This window comes from Dreissena polymorpha, chromosome 1 (assembly GCF_020536995.1).
Source record: "Dreissena polymorpha isolate Duluth1 chromosome 1, UMN_Dpol_1.0, whole genome shotgun sequence".
NCBI lineage: Eukaryota > Metazoa > Mollusca > Bivalvia > Myida > Dreissenidae > Dreissena > Dreissena polymorpha.
Genome location: NC_068355.1, coordinates 132441111 through 132464779, shown reverse-complemented (window position 1 = coordinate 132464779; position 23669 = coordinate 132441111). Strand labels below are relative to the sequence as shown.

General features: G+C 35.1%; 2 protein-coding genes across 8 annotated transcripts in view; one reads left to right on the top strand and one right to left on the bottom strand.

Annotated features, from left to right (window-relative positions):
- Positions 1–459: 459 nt before the first annotated feature.
- LOC127850485 (uncharacterized) lies at positions 460–20529 on the bottom strand. 2 transcript variants are annotated; one of them, XM_052383581.1, is made up of 4 exons: positions 20474–20529; positions 15527–15692; positions 3072–3230; positions 460–1327 (listed from the first exon to the last, which is right to left on the bottom strand). In XM_052383581.1, exons 2-4 carry the CDS (start codon positions 15616–15618, stop codon positions 1165–1167), a joined length of 414 nt encoding a protein of 137 aa, XP_052239541.1. In that variant the 5' UTR covers positions 15619–15692; positions 20474–20529; the 3' UTR covers positions 460–1164. The 2 variants fall into 2 exon arrangements, with proteins under 2 accessions (XP_052239541.1, XP_052239537.1); XM_052383577.1 differs by lacking the exon at positions 20474–20529 and adding an exon at positions 20276–20365.
- The window catches only part of LOC127850429 (sodium- and chloride-dependent glycine transporter 1-like), a 163739-nt gene continuing 159542 nt past the window's right edge, over positions 19473–23669 (top strand). For 4 of the 6 annotated variants that reach the window (XR_008035306.1, XR_008035303.1, XR_008035295.1 and 1 more), the window contains exon 1: positions 21724–22059. Coding sequence is in view for 3 of the 6 variants with exons in the window: in XM_052383462.1 (XP_052239422.1) it covers positions 21985–22059 (75 nt within the window). In the remaining 3 variants the exon portion in view is untranslated. Of the gene's footprint in view, positions 19700–21709; positions 22060–23669 lie in introns of those variants that run through there. The other 2 variants (XM_052383480.1, XM_052383469.1) reach the window with 2 other exon arrangements.

Genomic DNA, 23669 nt, shown 5'->3' with positions numbered 1-23669 from the left:
ATGTTTACAAATTGTTTACAGACAGACAGACGGACGGCCAGACGCCGGACGCTGAGTGATCACAATAGCTCACCTCGAGCTATCGCTCAGGTGAGCTAAAAAGAAATAAAACGCGTCGCAAAAAGTATGCTATGTCGGCAGGATTCAAACCTGCGCTGGAAGATCCCAAAAGATTTGTAATCCATCGCCTTAACCACTCGACCAAGACAACTTCACAATTGTGCAAGCTTAAATTAGATATCCTTAAGTAAACAGGCAAAAAGGCTCGTCGATCTTTGAAGAAATCGCGAATCGTATTTTTTCAGATGATATTTGGATCAAAGTCAATATTTATTGTGAAAATAATGTATTCTAAAGGAATTACGTAAACATATATCAAAGTTTGAAAAAAATAAAATGCATCTCTCGGAAATAACGGATCATTGAAGATCGGCAATTATCATAAAATAAATCGCGGGAAATCATTAAGGGTGCGCTACTTTAATGTAAAAAAAGCTTGGGAATTTCATTGAATCATTACAAACACAATTGTATTGATGATATGTAATTCTAAATGAAAAACATTTAACTGCATTATCTTTGAGAAGATGACACTAAAGAGCAAAAAAATAAGAACTATCTTTAAAACTAAATATAACCAGAGTATATACTGATTTTGAAAATAAGGATTGAAAATTAAGGCTATTAAAGGATTTAATTGAGAACAAGGGCTTATATTATCCACCGCGTAAAATGTTTTTAATGTGGTTTATTGCATTTTTATGTATACAATTTGTTAAGTATGACCTTGACCTTGAGTTTTTGTAACTGTCTTATGCTCATCAGCTGAATGACATCAATAATAAACCCTCCTTTTCGACTCAGAGGCAAAGTGAAAATGGCTTTGTGCAAACTGCATAAAACCAGAACAGCCTGCGAGTAACTCGCAGTATGTTCAGGTTTTATGCTGTTTGCTGCTCATCAGTATCTTAAGGTTGGAAATAAAGCCTTCTAACTTGATTCTATTAAAGAAGATCTTTAATTTTAGTAGATTTTCTAAGGGACTACAAACGCATCAAAGTGCGTTTATAAGGGAAGAAGGGAAATCCCCAAAGAAAGTCTAAATTATCAGCAATCCTCTCAGCAGATTCATTTCGTAATGTATCAGAGTCTTGGACCCTGGTCTCATGTTGACTTCACCATCTGGCCGTTCCAAAATGTGTCAAAAGTAGGATCCTGGGCTGAAGCCTCTGAAGGCAGTTGCAGCGCTGGCACCTCCCGCGCAGCCTCCTTCAGCGCCTCAAGTCTGCGGCGTGACTCCACCTGGCGACGGCAGCATGAGATACACCTGCAATATAGAACGATTAATTAGCAATCTGTTCTTTTTTTTTCATGTTTGCTGCTCATAAGTATCTTAGGGTTGAAAACGAAGCCTTTATAACTTGAAATTACTAAAAAATTGTCTTAAATTACATTATGTTTTCAAAGAGACTTCAAAAGCTTCAAAACATGTGTCTCAATTGCAAAGGTTTAAACAAAGTTGAAGTCAGTGTAATAGATGCAGAAAACAAACTTGTTATGGCTCTGGTATCAACTGGTGCCTGTAAAACATGGCCTATGCTTGTTCAACAAGCAATGAAAGAAAAGGTTAATGAGAGGAAATCTATCACATTAGAATATCGTGACAGTTTGCCATGAACACATGCACTTTAGTGCAATAAATTGAAGGAAGGATATTGGTTGAATAGCTTCTATTTACTCAAACATCATAAACCAATGAAGTATATTTATTTAAGAGTTCACAACCTTCTTTTGTTGACATGTATCCAAGCTACTTGGAAAGTTGTCAATGCATCCTGTTTTTGTGTCAACTAATGTTTTTGTTGATGTTAAACCAGCAGAGTGTAAATTAATATTACTTGCTAGTTGAGAGGCACCACTTAAATTTATTGTCACTTAACACTTTTGAAGACTAGTTTTCTTAGAAAAACCTCTCAGATCTTCAACTGACTGGAGAACAAAGAAAACATCTGGCAATTTAGTACAAGAAATAATTATTTTAGTTAACAATATTTTTGTATGAACAAGTTAAGTTAAGAAATGATGCATACAAATCATATAGCTTTTAATAATGCTGGAAAAAAAACACTTAACTAGACTTTAGGAAGCGCATTCTCGTGTATTTTATCCTGCCCCAACTTTGTGGTCTCATGACCAACCATAAATATGGCAGAATGTTGTTAACATAACAGGTCATTTTTCAACACCCCTGCTAGCCACTGTTGTTGTACACCCACACTAACAATAACTGTCAAAACACTTGTGACCTCTTTGCCAAGTGGGACAACTGACAAAAGCTAGCTGTTTTTCATTACATGTGGTTTTATGGTTACAATAACAGTTCAGAGATGGTTCATTAAATTAAGCACAGTTGAAATGTGAAGGAAAACTTAAGAATCAATGTTTGATTATTAGATGGAATTGTTAAATCTTTCCCCCATAAGAAGCAAAGTGAAAAGGACTGTTAGAAGGTCATTTTAACACTAGTTTCAACTATCTCAGTCAAACAGACTTCATCCTATCTTAATTAAACTTCAAGCAAATATTAGCAGTGCATTGGGAAAAAGATTCCAATGCATGTGCATAAGGTATTTTCCAGATTAGCCTGTGCAGTCCACACAGGCTAATCAGGGACAACACTTTCAGCCTAGACTGGATTTTCATTAAATCACAGGCTTTTCTGGTTTTATACTGGTTTCATATAGCCAGTTTTACTTTGCATCTGAGAGGAATGGGTTATTCCATTCTGACTGGAATAGGCAACAATTCTGAAAACAGACGTCTTATCCTTGTATGATCGTTCAAGGGTAAAGTTTTACCCGCCTCTCAACTTAGCCATGTAACTGCATCTCTCATGGTATCTGTGAAACTTGCTGACCACAAACTCCCAAGCCTTAACAACAGACTTCTACATGAATATCCAGTGTGGGCAGAAAGTGTCATCCCTGATTAGCCTGTGCAGACTCCACAGGCTTATCTAGGATAACACTCTACCCACATGCCTTAAGCCCTATTTTCACAGCGCCACCTACTTGCATGTCTCCTGAAGTCGGTGAAACTTGCTGGCCACAAACTGCTGCACCTTAACAACGGACTGGTTTTTACGGCACCAGAAGCAGTAGATACACATTGCAGCCAACGCCGCAGTTACAGCCCCTAGGTAGATCCCTATTTCCTGCATCTTTGTTGAACTGCAGAAGATCATCATATGAGCATTATTCAAGGAAAACTGGACTCAATGCATATGAGTTAAAAATGTCAGTTTGTACAGGACGACAACTTATCCCTTAAACCAGATTTTAAAAGAGACTTCCTTAAAGTGAAAATTCCATAAAAGCATTAAGTGTAAACTCTCATTAGCCTGTGGGTAGTATTAAGCCCTGATTTTAGGAGCAAGGCGTAAAATATTCAATACAAAGAGTTTAGAATAAACCCAGATTAGCCTGAGCAGTCCGGACACACTGTTAAGGGACAATTCTCCTTTTATGGAATTTTTTGTTTGTTTCAAGGCTCTTCTTAACATAAATCAGAGTTAAGGGCGAAATTTTTGTCTGCGGTTAGCCTGTGCAGACTGAACAGGCTAATCTGGGATAACACTTTACTCATATGCATAAAGCCCAGTTTTCCCAGTATGAGGCTTATCATATTATTTATCAATATCAGGTTTCAAGTTTATTGCATGAAAATAACAAATTCTTTCAGCCTTTTGAGATCCTTACAGAAATAATAACATATTGATTTTGTGGTTTGATTTTGCCCTCAACCAGTGTTACTGTTTTAAGCTCACCTAAGCACAACGTGCTCATGGCGAGCTTTTGTGATCGCCTTTTGTCCGTTGTGTGTCGTCCATCGTGCGCCGTCAGCATTTGCCTTGTTAACACTCAAGAGGCCACATTTATTGTCCAATCTTCTTGAAATTTGGTCAGAAGAATGGTCTCAATGATATCTTGGATGAGTTCGAAAATGGTTATGTTTGCTTGAAAAACATGGCTGCCAAGGGGCGGGGCATTTTTCCTTATATGGTTTAAGTAAAACCTTGTTAACACTCTTGAGGCCACATTTCTTGTCCAATCTTTCGAAACTTGGTAAGAAGATTCATCCCAATTTTTTGTTGGATGAGCTCGAGAATGATGCCAGTTGGTTGAAATACATGGCTGCCAAGGGGCGGGGCATTTTTCCTTATATGGCTATATATAGCTATAGTAAAATCTTGTTAACACTCTAAAGGCCACATTTATTGTCCAATCTTCATGAAACTTTGTCAGAATATTCATCCCAATAATATCTTGGACGAGTTCAAAAACTATGCCAGTTGGTTGAAAAACATGGCCCCCAGGGGGCAGGGCATTTTTCCTAATATGGCTATAGTAAAACCTTGTAAACACTCTAGAGCCCATATTTATTTTCCGATCTTCATGAAGCTTGGTCAGAATATTTGTCCCAATGATATCTTGGATTAGTTCAAAAATGGTTTTGGTTGCTTTAAAAACATGGCCACCAGGGTGCGGGCATTTTTCCTTATATGGCTATATGTGGCTTTAGTAAAACCTTGTTAACACTCTAGAGGCCACATTTATTGGCCAATCTTCATGAAATTTGGTCAAAAGATTGGTCTCAATGATATCTTGGATTCGAAAATGGTTACGTTTGCTTGAAAAACATGGCCTCCAAAGGGCGGGGCATTTTTCCTAATATGGCTACATATGGCTATAGTAAAATCTTGTTAACACTCTAGAGGCCACATTTATTGTCCAATCTTCATGAAACTTTGTCAGAAGATTCATCCCAAATGCCGGGCATTTTTCCTTATATGGCTTTAGTAAAACTTTGTTAACACATTGTTTTTCCGATCTTCATAAAACTTGGTCAGAAGATTTGTCCCAATGATATCTTGGATGAGTTTGAAAATGGTTTTGGTTGCTTCAAAAACATGGCCACCAGGGGGCGGGCATTTTGCCCTAATATGGCTATATATTGCTTTAGTAAAACCTTATTAACTATCTAGAGGCCACATTTATTGTCCGATCATCATGAAACTAGGTCAGAAGATTTGTCCCAATTATATCTTCAATGAGTTCGAAAATGGTTCCGGTTGGTGGAAAACATGGCCGCCAAGGGGGCATGGCATTTTTCGTTAAATAGCTATAGTAAAACCTTGTTAACACTCTAGAAGCCATATTTATTGTCCGATCATCATGAAACTTTGTCAGAAGATTTGTCCCAATGATATCTTGGACAAGTTTGAAAATGGTTCCAATTGCTTGAAAAACATGTCCACCAGGGGGCTGGGCATTTTTCCTTATATGGACTTATGAATCTTCATGAAACTTTGTCAGAATATTTGTTTTAATGATATCTTGGATGTGTATGAAAATGGTTCTGGTCTGTTGAAAAACTTGGCTGCCAGGGTGTTCACTAGTCATGAAAGTTGGAAAGAACATTTTGTTCTAATGACATCTTGGGCTGCACAGAACAGGTCAGTTCCTTTGAATCTCAGGTGAGCGACTTTTGGCCTTTCAGGCCCTCTTGTTCAATAATTCTGTCTTTAAAGTGACTCTTGTGAAATATTGTTATTTACCATGAAGACATAATTATCAATTGCGGCTTTAATACTTCTAATAATTTTAATAATGACCCTTTATCTGGTGTCCTGCCAGATACTCTTAAAATATTGTATGATGTGGAGATTTCTCCACCAAGTGCCAAAGAATTAGAATCAAGCAGTCAGTTGTAATAATTATTATTCAAACAGACATAGATCTATATAATTTGTAATATACCAAATGATTTACAGTTATTATGACAAAATGTTATTCAATAAGCATCCATAACAGCGCCAAAAAACATCTGCATTGGACATGTGTCTGGCATCATATCAAATAAGAAAGAAATCAAAGACTGTTTGAAACATTTCAATTGATCCAATATTGCATGGAGGGGAGGGGGGGTATTGCATCATCCTGTTTGTATACAGATAACATTGACTTACCATAACCCACTTAAAAGTGGCATTGATTCGCTGATAACATCAGTCATGAATAATGTGAATGAAATTATCTATTGCATCACTGTGTACTTGCCAAGGTTTTAGAGGAGTATACAATAGACATACATGTATGCCCCAAAGTGGCCAAAACTGGCTTACGTCAATTCCTACTTAGCCTTTATTTATCCTACATATCTGAATACAAACGTTTCAGATAAAACTTGAATGTACTTTTGCAAATGTTGGGCTACCGTAACCTCGTGAAGAGGCCAGTAGGACCTGTAAATAAACTCTGAAACACACACACACACGCAAATGTTGGGAAATTATGTAAAGGAGGCATGAATACAAAATGCGCATGAACACCCTCGTATAGTAACTATGTTAAAGGGGCCTTTTCACCGATTTTTGCATGTTTTGAAGTTTGTCATTAAATGATTTATATTGATAAATGTAAACTTTGGATACAAAGAGCTTAAGTAAAAAATCAAAAATACAATTAAAAAAAGAAAAAAAGGTAACCCTCAGCAGTTCTCAAACCACTGACCCCTGGAGTCCTGGAGTAAAAGGTCTCCCACTTAGACCACTCGGTCATTCTTCCAAACATAACACCCTATGTAGTTTATACTTTATATAAGAAATCCTCGTAGTTTCACAAAATAGAACGACAACAACAGAATTCTCCAAATTATTAATTCGTTTCGCGTTGATACGCTAAATAATTTTCGGGTTTTTAAATCGTCAAAAGATGCATATAATGGCTATTTTAGAGCATGGTAAATGCTCAGTATTACTGTTTCCTCACAAAAAGTATAACTAAAACGAATATTTGCGAATCTGAAACAACTTTTTTCAATTTTTTCAATTTACCCAAACGTGAAAAGGGCCCTTTAACTTCAAACGAAAATGGCACAATAAAACCATGCTGAACTTAAGCTGGTGATTTGCATATACAAAAAAGACATGCTTATGTTGTTGTTATTTTTCTTTTTATTAAGAATCTACTCAAAAACAGTTTGATTCGTTGATTTAATTTTGTAATTAATACTTATTATCTTCATGATAACAAAATAGGGTCATAAACAGCCTTTCATTGCCAAGTTTATTACATTAAAAATACTAATACTAAAGATATTTGTAACTGCTTGCTAGTTTACTTCTGAAATCTATGTGCTGATTGAAAAGACGCTCCTGAAATGATATATTAACAAAACAATGTTGCATTTTCTCGATACATATCATATGCGCTGTTAATTAGTCTGTGATGCCTTATACATTGTGTCTAATTTATAACTCACACAAAATATAAGCCTGGATCTGGAAAAACAGGCTTTAATGTATGTGCTTAAAGTGTCATAAAGTGTCTGCATCTGGCTAATCAGGTACAACACTTTCGACCTAAACTGGACTTTCACTAATAAGAATCCTTCTTTAAACAAAAAATCCATATAAGTGTAAAGCCGACTCTTAATGCTAATCTGAGACTTCACTATACTCACATGCTAATCTGAGACAACACAATACACACATGCTAATCTGAGACAACACAATACACACATGCTAATCTGAGACAACACTATACACACATGCTAATCTGAGACAACACTATACACACATGCTAATCTGAGACAACACAATACACACATGCTAATCTGAGACAACACTATACACACATGCTAATCTGAGACAACACTATACTCACATGCTAATCTGAGACCACACAATACACACATGCTAATCTGAGACAACACAATACACACATGCTAATCTGAGACAACACAATACACACATGCTAATCTGAGACAACACTATACACACATGCTAATCTGAGACAACACTATACACACATGCTAATCTGAGACCACACAATACACACATGCTAATCTGAGACAACACTATACACACATGCTAATCTGAGACAACACTATACGCACATGCTAATCTGAGACAACACTATACGCACATGCTAATCTGAGACAACACTATACACACATGCTAATCTGAGACAACACAATACACACATGCTAATCTGAGACAACACTATACACACATGCTAATCTGAGACAACACTATACGCACATGCTAATCTGAGACAACACTATACACACATGCTAATCTGAGACAACACTATACACACATGCTAATCTGAGACAACACAATACACACATGCTAATCTGAGACAACACTATACACACATGCTAATCTGAGACAACACTATACACACATGCTAATCTGAGACAACACAATACACACATGCTAATCTGAGACAACACTATACACACATGCTAATCTGAGACAACACTATACTCACATGCTAATCTGAGACAACACTATACACACATTCTAATCTGAGACCACACAATACACACATGCTAATCTGAGACAACACTATACACACATGCTAATCTGAGACAACACAATACACACATGCTAATCTGAGACAACACTATACACACATGCTAATCTGAGACCACACAATACACACATGCTAATCTGAGACAACACTATACACACATGCTAATCTGAGACAACACAATACACACATGCTAATCTGAGACAACACAATACACACATGCTAATCTGAGACCACACAATACACACATGCTAATCTGAGACAACACAATACACACATGCTAATCTGAGACAACACAATACACACATGCTAATCTGAGACAACACAATACACACATGCTAATCTGAGACAACACTATACGCACATGCTAATCTGAGACAACACTATACGCACATGCTAATCTGAGACGACACAATACACACATGCTAATCTGAGACCACACAATACACACATGCTAATCTGAGACAACACTATACGCACATGCTAATCTGAGACAACACAATACACACATGCTAATCTGAGACAACACAATACACACATGCTAATCTGAGACCACACAATACACACATGCTAATCTGAGACAACACAATACACACATGCTAATCTGAGACGACACAATACTCACATGCTTATCTGAGACGACACTATACGCACATGCTAATCTGAGACGACACAATACTCACATGCTAATCTGAGACGACACTATACGCACATGCTTATCTGAGATGACATTTTACGCACATACTAATTTGAGACGACATTATACGCAAATGCTTATCTGAGATGACACTTTACGCACATGCTAATCTGAGACAACAGTATACTCACATGCTTTAGAAACCCCAGTTTTCCTTGCATGAGGCTCATATAAATTTAATCTTGTGATAGGTCATTTAACCTTGCGATAGGACATTCCACCTTGTGAAAGGTCATTTAACCTTGTGATAGGATTTTTAACCTTGTGATAGGACATTTAAACTTGTGATAGGTCATTTAACCTTTGTGATAGGTCATTAAATCTTGTGATAGGACATTTAACCGTGTGATAGGACATTTAACCTTGTGATAGGACATTTGACCTTGTGATAGGACATTTAACCTTGTGATAGGACATTTAACCTTGTGATAGGTCATTTAACCTTTATGATAGGTAGTTTCACCTTGTGATAGGTCATTTAACCTTGTGATAGGACATTTAACCTTGTGATAGGACATTTAACCTTGTGATAGAACATTTAACCTTGTGATAGGACATTTAACCTTGTGATAGGACATTTAACCTTGTGATAGGTCATTTAACCTTTGTGATAGGTCATTTAACCTTGTGATAGGACATTTAACCTTGTGATAGGACATTTAACCTTGTGATAGGACATTTAACCTTGTGATATGACATTTAACCTTGTGATATGGCTTTTCCTTTTGATAGGACATTTAACCTCATGATGAGGAAATTTAACCCTGTGATAGGACATTTAACCTAGTGACAGGGCATTTAACCTTGTGATAGGGTGTTTAAACTTGTGATAGGGCATTTAACCTTGTGATATGACATTTAACCTTATGATAGTACATTTAATCTTGTGATAGGGCATTTAACCTTGTGATAGGACTTTTTACCTTGTTATAGGACATTTAACCTTGTGATAGGTCATATAACTTTTAAATAGGTCATATAACCTTGCGATAGGTCATTTAACCTTGTGATAGGACATTTAACCTTGTGATAGAACATTTAACCATGTGATAGGACATTTAACCTTGTGATAGGACATTTAACCTTGTGATAGGTCATTTAACCTTTGTGATAGGTCATTTAACCTTGTGATAGGACTTTTAACCTTGTGTTATGACATTAAACCTTGTGATAGGACATTGAACTTTGTGATAGGTCATTTTACCTTGTGATAGGACATTTTAACCGTGTGATAGGTCATTTAACATTTGTGATAGGTCATTTAACCTTGTGATAGGACATTTATCCTTGTGATAGGACATTTAACCCTGTGATAGGACATTCAACCTAGTGACAGGGCATTTAACCTTGTGATAGGGTGTTTAACCTTGTGATAGGGCATTTAATCTTGTGATATGACATTTAACCTTATGATAGTACATTTAATCTTGTGATAGGGCATTTAACCTTGTGATAGGACATTTTACCTTGTTATAGGACATTTAATCTTGTGATAGGTCATATAACCTTTATATAGGTCATATAACCTTGTGATAGGACATTTAACCTTGTGATAGAACATTTAACCTTGTGATAGGACATTTAACCTTGTGATAGGACATTTAACATTGTGATAGGACATTTAATCTCTGCCAAATATTGTAGCCATATGACTTTGTTGGACTGTCTGGGAATATATAATGCAGCATCCAGACTATTTTACAACTGACAGTCTATATATTCATGTCTGCAGCAATTTTCCAGAGAATGCAGCAGCAAAGACTGTAGCTTTCATGTACAATAATGATATTAACAAATATTTATGAGCCATGCTCTGTGAAAAGGGGGTTTAATGCATGCGCCTTAAGTGTCATCCCAGATAAGCCTGTGCAGTCCACACAGGCTAATCAGGGATAACACTTTCCACCTAAACTAGAGTTTTGCTAAGAAGAGACTTTCTTAAAACAAAAAATAAACATAAAAGCAGAAAGTGTTGACCCTGATTATCTTGTATAGACTGCCCAGGCCAATCTGAGACAACACTTTATGCAAATGCATTAAACCCCCTTTTCACTGAGCATGGCTCATATTATACAGTGACCCCGCGTTAATCAGGATCTCGATGGTCCGGAAATTTCGCAATCCAGACAAAAGTCAAGGGGAACAGATTTATTATGCAGTATTTTGTCCCGTTAAGTCTGGAATCACGAGTTCCCGATCCTGACGTAGATTTCCCTGACACCGATCTGTGTATTTAGCTGTAATTATGTTTTGTTCATCCGGATGCTTCCCAACATGGGGGCTTAATCGCCCACCCGCCATATAAACAAAAGCTTAATCACTGAGGCGTGAAGTATTGTTGTTTTAGGCTTAATCGCAAACCCATCATTCAAACAAAAGAGCGATCATCGAGGTGTGAAATATTATTATGTTTAGGCGTGATAGCTAACAGGCGTGACTAAAACATGATTGGTATCCGACTTAAAACTTAAATTGATGTCGGCATTACACAATGCATCTCCAATGAAACACTTGGTAAGATGTTTGATGTTCTTTAATGTCTTTAATAAGCTGAACACCAGCTTACAGCTCACGTGCCATCCATGGCAACGCCTTTTCACTGCGGCAGTATCACACGAGATACACGTAGTCCTCATAGAAAGTTTATACAGCAACGAAATATCGATTTAATACTACGCTATCAACACTTTTAACTGTGTGATTGTAACATTCACAAAGCTTTATGTCATGCGTGTAAATGTACTTAAATTTAGTTACACGTTTTTGTATTTAGATTGTTTAACAACATATCATTTTGTAAACTAAATAAAGATCTGCGTAAAAAGAAAATATCATTCTTGATACGAAATAAAAATGTTAATTCACATAAACATAAGGTTAATGTCATAAGGTAAATATTTAAATCTTGAAACCGCACTGGTTCGATTATTTGGAAGAATTGTTAATCCGAGAATTTCTGCCGGAACGGACGTGTCCGTATAAACGCGGGGTCACTGTACTTGTAAGCTGTCTTGGCCATTCCATCATTGTTGCATCAAAGATAAGTTTTAACCCTTTAACACTTATAAACGTATTTTGATGCATTTGTAGTCCCATAGAAAGTTAAATTAATTTAAAAACTTTTCTTACTAAATTCAAGTTTAAAGGCTTCATTTCCAACATTTAGAGATGACTGCGAGTTACTCGCAGGCTGATCTGGTTTTATGCTGTTTGCACATAGCCATTTTTACTTCGCTTCTGAGTGGGAAAGAGTTAAATACAACTTTTGGTACACATGTATTTTTGTGTACCTATGTTGCCAAAACTAGTGCACTATCTTGCATATTCAGTAGTCATGTACATGTATTCCAATGTATGAGTAATTCTCCAAAATATATTGTCCAACATCATCCAAGTTTTTTAACTTGCCTATGATAGGAGCCACATTGGGCTAAATGCATTTGTATAAAGTGTCATCACTAATTAGCCTTTGCAGTCAGCAAAGGTTAATCAGGGAAGACATTTTTCCCTTTTAAGGAATTTTTCATTTTAATGAAGTCGTTTTTAACGAAAATCTGGTCAAGGTGAAATGTGAAGCGCTGATTCACATCTGTGAACTGCACAAGCTAATCTTTGACAAAACTTTACACATATCCACTCATCTAAAAAAATGTATTCAATTATCAGTATTAAAGAAATCAAACTTGTTACATTTTGAAGAGAACTCGAACAAATGGTACCAACTCTTTACTGGCTTACAGGTCGCCTGAAGGCATGCACAACTCAAAGATACAATTTCCCACAGTGGGCAAGCACTTTAAAGACTTTGCATTTTTACAATAACATTTGTAGAATTTGTTTAAATATTTGACATTATCAATTGTATATAGCAAAAATATCAACATACATAGTTCACATGTTAATCACTCATTCCTATTAAATAAACTTTAAGTCTTTCTCACTGAATGATGTCTATATTGATATTCTATTGTTACCAAATACAAACATTGATATAACAATAATGTAAAGAACACAATAAAGCAACATGGCGAAACAGAGATCATCTGTTTACGCATATTTTGAGCTCGATACTAATTTAAACTATTTTTGAACAATATACATTTTCTGTGTTCAGCACATTTTCTGTTAAGAACCATGCAATCTTCAAGATAATGATAACTTCACATTTTGAAATGATTTTCAAATGTATTAAACAAAATATTTGTGATATTGTCAATTGAGTTAAATTTAGATGTATAAAAAACCAAGCAAATTCGTTGAACTAATATCCCTTGCTGAATAAATTTTGTTTATTGGGTGCAAATGAATAAATGGGACTGCAAAATAACAAAGTGTTACTGACGGGTTTGTCGTTTTGCTGCATTGCAATAATCCTCATTAATATCTATACACCAATGAAGTTTCATGTTGAAATCTTGTAGTGTATCTGAGATATAGCCCTGAAAAGTTACATAATACAAAAACATCAAAGGGTGCTAACTCTTATTTAAAACAGTGTTGGGTTATGGTTCTTGTGCATGGCGCTTCTTTTCATTCATATCTAAACACAAATAATGTTTTTATGCTAAAATCCTTTGATGTATGTCTTCACTTGGATAACTTAACAAGGAGAAATGCTTCTTGATTTGCCTCTTTAGCAGAATGTATACCAGCCTCACAAATATGCATGTAAAATAATTACATGTAAGAGCATAATGATAAAGATACCATATGTTACACACAATCAATAACACATATTATAATGATAAATTGTTATATTGATGACAACTTCTTTGTGTATGTGTAAAGATCATGTCAGCAATGCAAAATTGGCCCTTTCAGGAGTTTTACTATTACATATTAGGTTGTCCTCGGAAGAGCTAAACACAAATGAAGGGCATTAACTAATAAAAATATTAAAACCATGACTCTTGTGAACTTCACATTCCCTCATTGAAATACACATTATCATTTAGTAAAGTACTTTATTTTTTATTTTTGAGATATGCTTCAGACAAAACTTTACTAGAAAAAATAACAAAGGCCAATAACTCTATTAAAAACAGTGAGCAAGAGTAATGGTTCTTGTACTTGGCACTTCCTCTAAATAAGATCAATAAGATCTAACTACCCATTCAGTTTTAAGTGTACAACTCTTATAGCTTAAGAGGTATTTAAATCTATATAAAACAAAAAAACAGCAACAAAGGACATGAAATATAATGTCTAAGTTGAATGGGTAATAACTTTTGTAACTTTTTATGTAGGATGAAAGAAATCCCACATGCACAAATTGATATCTTGAGGAACAACACACATTGTGTGTCACTGTAACATCTGACGATTCTAGGTGATACAACTAGCATAATAAACAATGACAAAGGTGAGTTTTGTTGCACAAGGAATGCACTAAACTTTCATCAGATGACATACTTAGGTTCTATTTTTGTGTTGGTACACGTGCAAAGGTTTTTAGTAGGATACTCATACAAAATAATTAATGTCTGAAGGTGTGAATTAATAGGATGTCAGGACATTTTGACATTGTTTTTTATCTTTTCAAGCCATTGAAAGTCATAAAATGGTTGATAAAAATTGTTTTAATCGTATTACAATTGCATATGGTATACATAAGTCACAGTCACACAGCATAAGTCAGTCACACATGTTCCAGCGCATGCCATAACGGATTTCAATGAGAGCAGTCACATAACTGGCAACATTTGCACCCTCATGGCAGTCAAAGATAATAAGTCTCAACTGTCACTCATCAGGAAATTAAAACATTGAATTATTGTTGACATTACATAATGATCCCTTTACCACATAGATACTGGTACCTATTTTGAAGCATTTGTAGCCCTTTTGAAAGTTAACATTTAAATAAATACCTTTCTTACTAAATTCAAATTTTAAAGGCTTCATTTCCAACCCTGTGATACTGATGAGCAGCCAACAGCATAAAACCTGAACAGACTGCAAGTTACTCGCAGGCTGTTCTGGTTTTATGCTGTTTGCACATAGCCATTTTCACTTTGCTTCTTATGGGGGAAATGGTTAACCTTTGGAATAGATCAGATAAAAGTAATAAATATTTAACTTAATTATACATAAACTTGCAATTCAGTTAACAGAATATGATTCCATTGCATACAATTTGATAAAAAGGGGCAAGATACAGGTGTAACTTGTTTACATAACATAATATCGTAAACAAAACATTCTCAAATCATTCTCAAACCCTTAACCGCTAAGATATGTATTTAACCAACAGCAGGCTGATTGAGTGACCCACAGTGTGTTCTGGTTTTAGGCTAGTGGCATATAGCCATTTTCAGTTTTCTTCTGTGAGAGAAAGAGTTATACCATTTAAGTAAATGAAGATTCATTACATAAAAAAGAAACAACCAAAAAACAAGCCACCAACCCCATTATCATAAACATATATAAACATGTTGATTTCATGACATACTTCTGGTTTGGCATGCAGCACCCAGTCTCATTTTCGATTGTGCAGCACTCTGTTTTGCCCATCTCCACCATGGCAGGGGCAGAACAGTCCATGTAGTTGTCATTAGCCTCTGGCGGTAGGCTAGGATCCACTATGCACTTAGGATTATCATAAGATAATCTCTGTCCTAAAAGAGGTTCATACAGCATGAAAATAACACAGTTTTCAAGTTTTATTGACCCTCTTTCTTGGAACACTGGGCTTAATGCATGTGCGTAAGGTGTCAGCCTAGATAAGCCTGTGCAGTCTGCATAAGACATTCAGGTACAACATTTTCAGTTTTTAATTTTTTATATGAAAATCCAGTATATGCGGAAAGTTAGATCCTTGTTAATCTTGTACGGATTTCACAGGCTAATCTGGGATGACACTAAACGTACATACATTAGGCCCAGTTTTTTAGGAGCATCGCTCTGATCGGCACCAGTAGGCTGTTTCTCAACAAATAGGTCAAATAGAAATGAAAAAAAAGTATTATATGGAATAAAGAATGAAATAAATTTTACTAAATTATCTGATAAGTTAATACATATGTTCTTAAGGAACTGTTAGGTACCATTTTGCATGCATCAAATATTTATTTAAATCTGCATGATTGTTTAATGAAACCAAATTAAATAAAAAAATGTGTTACTGAGAAGCATACTTGTATACTTTCTTTATCTCAATTCAAATTCATTCACTAATTCTTAAATATTCTCACCCAAAATGACCAATATCATATCATAGCATAACATAAATGTGGTTTTTAATTTAAAATCAATGAATCTGATCACCCCTAAATTCCGTTGCAATTTAACCTTCCTAATACTGTAAACAAAACAGTAATCTAATATAAATACGAGTAGCCAAACACTTTTTCTGTAAAGCAATGAGTTCAAATGTATCTTTTAACTAGAAATGGCGCTGCAGAGGCCGACGCGTATCCCCACACCGCATGTTTGACCCAGGGGCGCCCCAGGGCTGGGAATGGGGCCATGCATATTTGAGAATGACCATATTGTCATATTGTCATTATAGAAGTTCAGTATCAATTAGAAATGAATCAGTGTAGAAAGGAAGAAATTATAGTAAAAGGCAATTTTGGGTGGGTGTGGTCTATATTGGCGGGGCACCCCAGGGTTGGTAATGGGGCCATGCATAGTTGAGATTGACGGTATTGTCATAAGAGAGGTTTAGTATCAATTTGAAGTAAATCAGTGTAGAAATGAAGAAGCAAATGTAAAATAACCTAAAAAATGAGTGAAAATCTCTGAACCGGCCCCACCCCAACCCCCATAACTATTGACCCAGGGGTCAGATCAAAATTCCAAATAGTGCAGGGTCGCACATATGCTTATAGCTACCATGTGTGTAAGTTTCAAGGTTCTAGTGCTAATAGTGTAGGAGGAGATAGTGGCCAGGGCGAACGGACGGACAACCGGACAGACGGTGGAGAAAACCACAATATCTTCACGCTTTTCAAAAAGCGTGGGGATGATTAATTGTTGATGAAATATATTGATTCTGAGATAGAACAGCTGGGTAGGACTCAAACAAATATTCAAAGTATCATGAAGTGCAACACACATCTTGAACACTGAGACACATTCGAAACTGTTCTTAAAACACATACAGATATTCATTCATACCCTTTGATTAGACAAGAGGTATTCATATTCTAGCATGTGATATTGTACTCACATGAAATGTGTCGTGTTCTGAGAAAACTGGGCATAATGCATGTGCGTAAAGTGTCATCCCAGATTAGCCTGTGCAGTCCGCACAGGCTATTCAGGGACGACACTTTCCGCTTTTATGGTATTTGTAGTTTCAATGAGGTCCCTCCTTACTGAAAATCAAGTTTAGGCGGAAAGTGTCATCCCTGATTAGCCTGTGCAGACTGCTCATGCTAATCTGGGATGACACTTTACGCACATGCATTAAGCCCAGTTTTTCCAAAACGCGTCTCATTTAATGTTTAATTTGTAACAGTTAACTGCACAAAACAGATAATATCTCAGTTATGGAGAAGGTTCATTTAACATATTATACATGAGTAATATTGATTTAATAAAACTATTTACAATCATAGAATACTCACAAATACCTTTTAACGGTGACATTTGATACACCACCACCAACAACAACAACAGCAAAAACAACGGTTGTCCTAACCACATGTTCTTGTTAAAGTAACTTAAACAAGTAATCATAAATGTGATATTCAATGAAAAGTATTATTGACATAATTTAAAGCTGGTCATTGTGGAATAGGTTTTGCAAACAAATTTCTTATTATTACAATAATTATTGACCAAACAGTTATTGCTAAATAATTGACATATCAAACAATTCAATATCAGGTAAGTTTAAGTTTTAAAACTGAGCTAAGAAACTCAAATATAAAGAGCTCGTTTTCATCAATGTTAATCATTAAGTTGATTTGAAAAATGAAACTGCAACCGAAAAAACTGAAAACTAATCAAAACTTGACTGATAACTGTTGGTCTGGAAAAAAACATGAATAGTTTGTCTCCAAAAAACAACAGTAAAAAAAGTTTTTTCCGCTCTCAGAATAAGGGAGTTTAAAGCATGTGCAGATTAAACTGTGCAGTCCCCACATGCTAATCAGGGACGACACTTTCTGCCTAAACTTGATTTTTGCTAAGAAGAGACTTTCTAGAAACGAAAAAAATCATAAAAGCCGAAAGCGTCATCCCTTATTAGCCTGTTCTAACTGCACAAGCTAATATGGGACAACATTTAAAGCAAATGGTTGAAATTTACCACTTTACTAACATTTGCGCCTCGCTCTGTGAAACTTGGCTTATTTCATCTGCGTAAAGTGTCGTCCCAGATAAGTCTTTCCAGTAAAAAAATTACCATCATCTAAATATTTACATAATTAAACTGCCTAAGATTGAAAACAGAAGCTTCAGGATGTACGAACAGACTTACAGAGTGACAGACAAGTGCCACACCTTATGTCGCCAACTACCCAAAAATTCATGAAAATGTTTGCACCTTTTCTTTGCATGTGTTGGAGAAGCATCGAATGGTTATTGTTTTTACAAAAAATGGGTGTTGATCTGTAGAGATTCAAAGCAAAACAGTGGTAATTATAATGCCTTTAAAATAGAGTCAAGGAAGTAATCCAGTAAACGCCAAGTTATCCAAAGACAGAGCAAAGACACTGGTGTATCGCTTTACTAATTATTTCAGCTGAAGTCAAAAATCTAATTGCAGCCTCTGGCCTATTTGATGAAGAATTGAAGACCTATGAGAATTCTTGTTAGAGTAAGAATGGGTTTCAGTAAAAATATGTTCCCCAAAATATTGGAGCTGGGGCCCCTGCAATCCCTGCTCTGCCTTGCATGGAGCCAGTCCCTTTAAAAGGGACCTGTTACAGCAAATAATAATGATGATAGTTAAAATTACTATAATATGCACATGTACCATAAGATAAACTGATAAAAAAATACAATTCAAGATGGCTTACAAATAAAAAAAGCTTTTGAGTGTTAAGTCTTTCGATTTGACTACTTGTAAGTTGACAACCCATAAAAAATAATAATAGCCTAATACACGCGCGGCATGTGATACCCGTGCATTTCGTGCACATGGCATTAGATTTTAAATAGGACTTCCGATATACTGTTATCATAACTCAAGACATCATTTAAAGCAATTTCAAATTCTGCATCTACCGGATTTGCGTAACGTAAATAAGCGTATAAGTCAAGTTTGACTTATTTGACTAGCCATATGCAAAGGTAGAAACAATCGCCTTCCGATTACAGTACTCGTTTTTGCAATGCATTTTCGGAAGTGAAATGATAACGAACCCAAGTATGCGTATTGTTTTGAGAAAGTATTGAAGAAGTGTGGTTAATCATTTAGTTTGTCATTCAGATAACAGTAACGGTGTGACGAATGAGTGGTAGTTGGGTCAAAGCACCAATCATTGACGACGTAAATAGTACACACAAGGGAAACCACTCTGAACAGGACTCAGTTTACGGATAAATCATTCATTCGGAGCACACACACACTAGAAGAACTTGTTTACAATCATATCGCCTTATTTGGGTTTCCATAGAAATCAATGAAATGGGGGATAAAAACGACAGGGCCGCGAATGTTGATCTTCTGGTAAGTGAAATTCATTTAATTTAAGATTTATAATCGTGATATAAAACACGAAGTGTGTTGTAAAAAGGAATTGTCGTTTGGTTCCTGAAATAGGCGCAACGTGGTGCCTGTAGCCATGTTGGAATTCGTTTGTTTATATTTGATCGTCGATATGTTTAACTGGGTTATATGTATAAACAAACGTTTCAATATATAAGGATTAAAAGTTATAAACAATATGTAATATTTTGCCCCAGTTGTAACATTATTGATCATTTAAATTAGACTTAAAGCAGTCACGTTTCACCATAAATCGTTATGATTGTGTATTGCATCATCGAGGTCGTGACCAGTTCATTTATTGTTAGTGTATGGCGGGAAATAAATTAGCCTAGTTAATGTCTGACTATTTACAGTGCAAACAAGAGGAATAATGATGTTAAAGAAATTTGTATATTCAGCATTTATTAAACTTACTATTTTGTACAAAATTATATAGATCTATCCACACATTGTGATTAAAATTATACCATAACAACATAACAAATGGTCATGATCAAATCAGGAAATTATCATACTCATAGCTCTACAAAATACCTCCAATATTAAGTTATATTTTAGTCCAACAGAATACCACCCACTTAAATTTCCGTAAGGCCAGAACAAACATATTAACTGTGATTTAACATTTAACCCTTTTCCGCTCAGCAAAGTGAAATTGGCGGTAAACAATCAGCATGAAACCAAAACATCCTGCACATATTGTATCTCAGTCTGTACAGGGTTCATCAGTACCTTAGTGTTGGAAATTAATCTAGAAAACAGGTCTTCAATTTAATTTGACTTTTTTTAAGGGACTACAAATGCATTAATGTGTGTTTCTGTGTGGTAAAGGGTTAAAGTGTGTTTCTGAGTGGTAAAGGGTTAAATGTTCACATTAGGGATTGTCCTGTTGAAATTTCACAAGCATTCATTGATAAGAAAACCAACCTGTATAAAGATTAGCCCTTTATTTCAAAATGAGCTAAGTTCTACTTTCATATATTATCACAGGCATTGTTTTCATCTTCTTTATTTTTAAGTGTTCAGCATCAACATATAAAAAATCAGAATAAACAAAAAAAAAATTGGGCTAATTGATAATTGCAAGATGCAATATTCACACAATGAATGACACCTGGTTCCTATCAGTTCTTCCAGGTTTATTGGTAAGTTCAATACAGGATATTGCATAACGTCATAATTCTCATGATAGCCAACATTGTGCATAGCAGATAACATGGCATTACAGCTGCATCTTATGGATTGTGTCATACAGGAAAAACGTAGAAACAGACAAGATTACCAAACAAGATTGACCACACCTTTTTGTCAATGGAATAATGTTTGAAATCAAGTCATGATGTTCTCCCTGTAATATTTTGAAATATATTATAATTTATAACACTGAAAAAATAATAAGGGAAATTCCAAACACTATTAATTCTTAGCCAGTTATTTTTAGTTTTATATGGATAATATAATATATAAATCCTTTGGAAACAGTGAAAAATTACCAACAAGTAAAACAATGGTACTTGTTATTTTTTTGGCTCGCTAATGTAAAATATATTTCTGTTTCCCATGAATCTAAGTCAGATTACTTAAGTTATCAAGCAAACAGATGTTACAGTCAATACTGGTCTCGTCTGTGACATGTTTTCTAGTGAAAGGTTACATTCCACTTTAAGGTAAACACATAGTCACTGGTATTTTCCATTCTTAAGGCTCGACTTCTTGAGTAAGGGAACAATAATATTATGTGTTTGTTTATTTTAATAAGTTTATATTGAAACTGTGTGCATGAACTAGAATTGTAATTGTTTTTGGACAAGGATTTATTGTGTAAAATAAGGGAAATGTTTAAGTAAGCAAATAACTTTTGTTTAAAGTTTTAACTGTTTTATCATTTTGAGGAACACTAACCATTGATTTCAATGCACATTTATCAGTTATTTTATGTGGATTTTTTTTGGAACATTTCCATTAACTGAGGTAAACACCTTTAATGATGATGCAATTCATAGACTTTATGCGAAGTTAAAGGCTGTTGCAAATAATAAACACTCACAGAACAGTGACATAAATGGTTCAGTCTTTTGGCACCAATATATAGTGTTATTGTGCGGATAAGAGAATGCTTAATTCATGACTGTTTAAGTGTATGGTGATATAAATGCAATAATATATCAATTCTATTGATTGTGTATTCAAGACTACAGTTTAGTGAAGAGGTTAAATAACTTTTGGAGTACATTTAATTAAAAATGTCAGCGACTGTTCCATGTTTGGGAGACTACAAAGAAGTTGATATGCATGATATAACAGACAGACCCTCACAGGTAGGGCTGGGAGTTTACTTTATTTTTAGCTCGGCTGTTTTCTGAGTAAACCCGAGGAATTGTCATAGCCAGCTCGTCGTGTCCGCTGTCCGTATCAAGGTTTGTTAAGGTTTTTAACATTGGCTCTAAAAAGTCCTTACACCTACAACTTTGAAACTTCATATGTAGATGCACCTTGATGAGTTCTACAGGCCACACCCATTTTTGGGTCACTAGGTCAAAGGTCAAGGTCACTGTGACCTCTTGAAAAAAATAAATTCTGACAAGCTTTCGCAGCCGAGCGTGGCACCCGTTATGCGGTGCTCTTGTTACTATTTTTCTACACTTTGCCACACCAATCCTGTACTTCTCTCTTTTGAAGTTTCAGTTATTTTAATGTACTGAATATTGAACTGTAAAGTAATTACTTCATGTGACAAAACAGAACATTTAATGTTCTGTATGTGAATTCAACACCCATACTACCGGTGTAAATACATTTTTCAGTGGGACATTTTTCAGTGTGAATGTTATTGTATTTGTTGTAGAAATGATGTAAAAATGTAAACCTTGAATATTGTTAATAAAGCTCCAAAGGTAAAATTTTCAAAAATAAAAGCCCTTAATGATATGCACTGTTTTAAAATAAAGTTCCAAACTTAAACGCAATAAAAAATAAAATGTGTACTTTTATTCTCTATCATTAAAAGATACCACATCTCTAAGCATGTCCACCCCTTGTTCATTATTGTTCGTTTTCAAAATGTTGGTTTCGGTTATTTTAAATGAAACCTTAATACTAATCTGATAAATATTTTCATAGGGCTTTCAGGAGTGTAAAGTTTAGGTGTTTTTGAATGCCTGAGTTCACCGAAGATTGTGTTCACATGCACAAAATGGAAGCATTTATTTTATTAATCTGAAATGGAAGTTTTAAACTAATCTGAAATGAAAGTTTCAAACTGATTAATAGGTTGTTTTCTGACCTTTTGACCAATGTTTTGGTATTGAAATCAAGTACAAGTTAATTGATTAGAGGATTTATAGTGGAAAGCTGACCCCAGTGTCCAAGGCTTGACCATTTCATTTGAACTATTTGGTTTAAACCAGCTTCAATTATCTATTTTCAAAGACTGTTTTGCCTTTGCCAATTTGTTACTTTTGTTGAATTGGACAGGGTCATGGACATATCAAAGTTGTTTACTTGTCCGTGTAACATAACGTCACTAATTCTGTTTCTCAGCAAGAGGCCCTTGTCCCATACAAAAATATAGTTTAGATTTTAGGCCTTCTTGATAATTGTTTTAATGACAAATAAAAGACTCACAATTTGTTAGTGTGTTATTCAAACATTCAAGATTATTATTATTATTATTAATTGAATTTCAACTTTATTTTTACTCCCAGACCTTTTACTTGTGTCACAGAGTTATAGGTATAATTTTGATTTGTGCATGTGTTTGAAAAAAAATATCATAATATAAGATTCAAATCAACATAGTTAGAAACATTTTTAAGATTGTTTATTAATTTTTCTTTTTCAACTGAATGGCAGTAGTAAATTTCTTCTGACCACATTTTTAACTTGATATTAAACAAATTGTGTTAGTAACAGTCCTTTCATGTTTTAT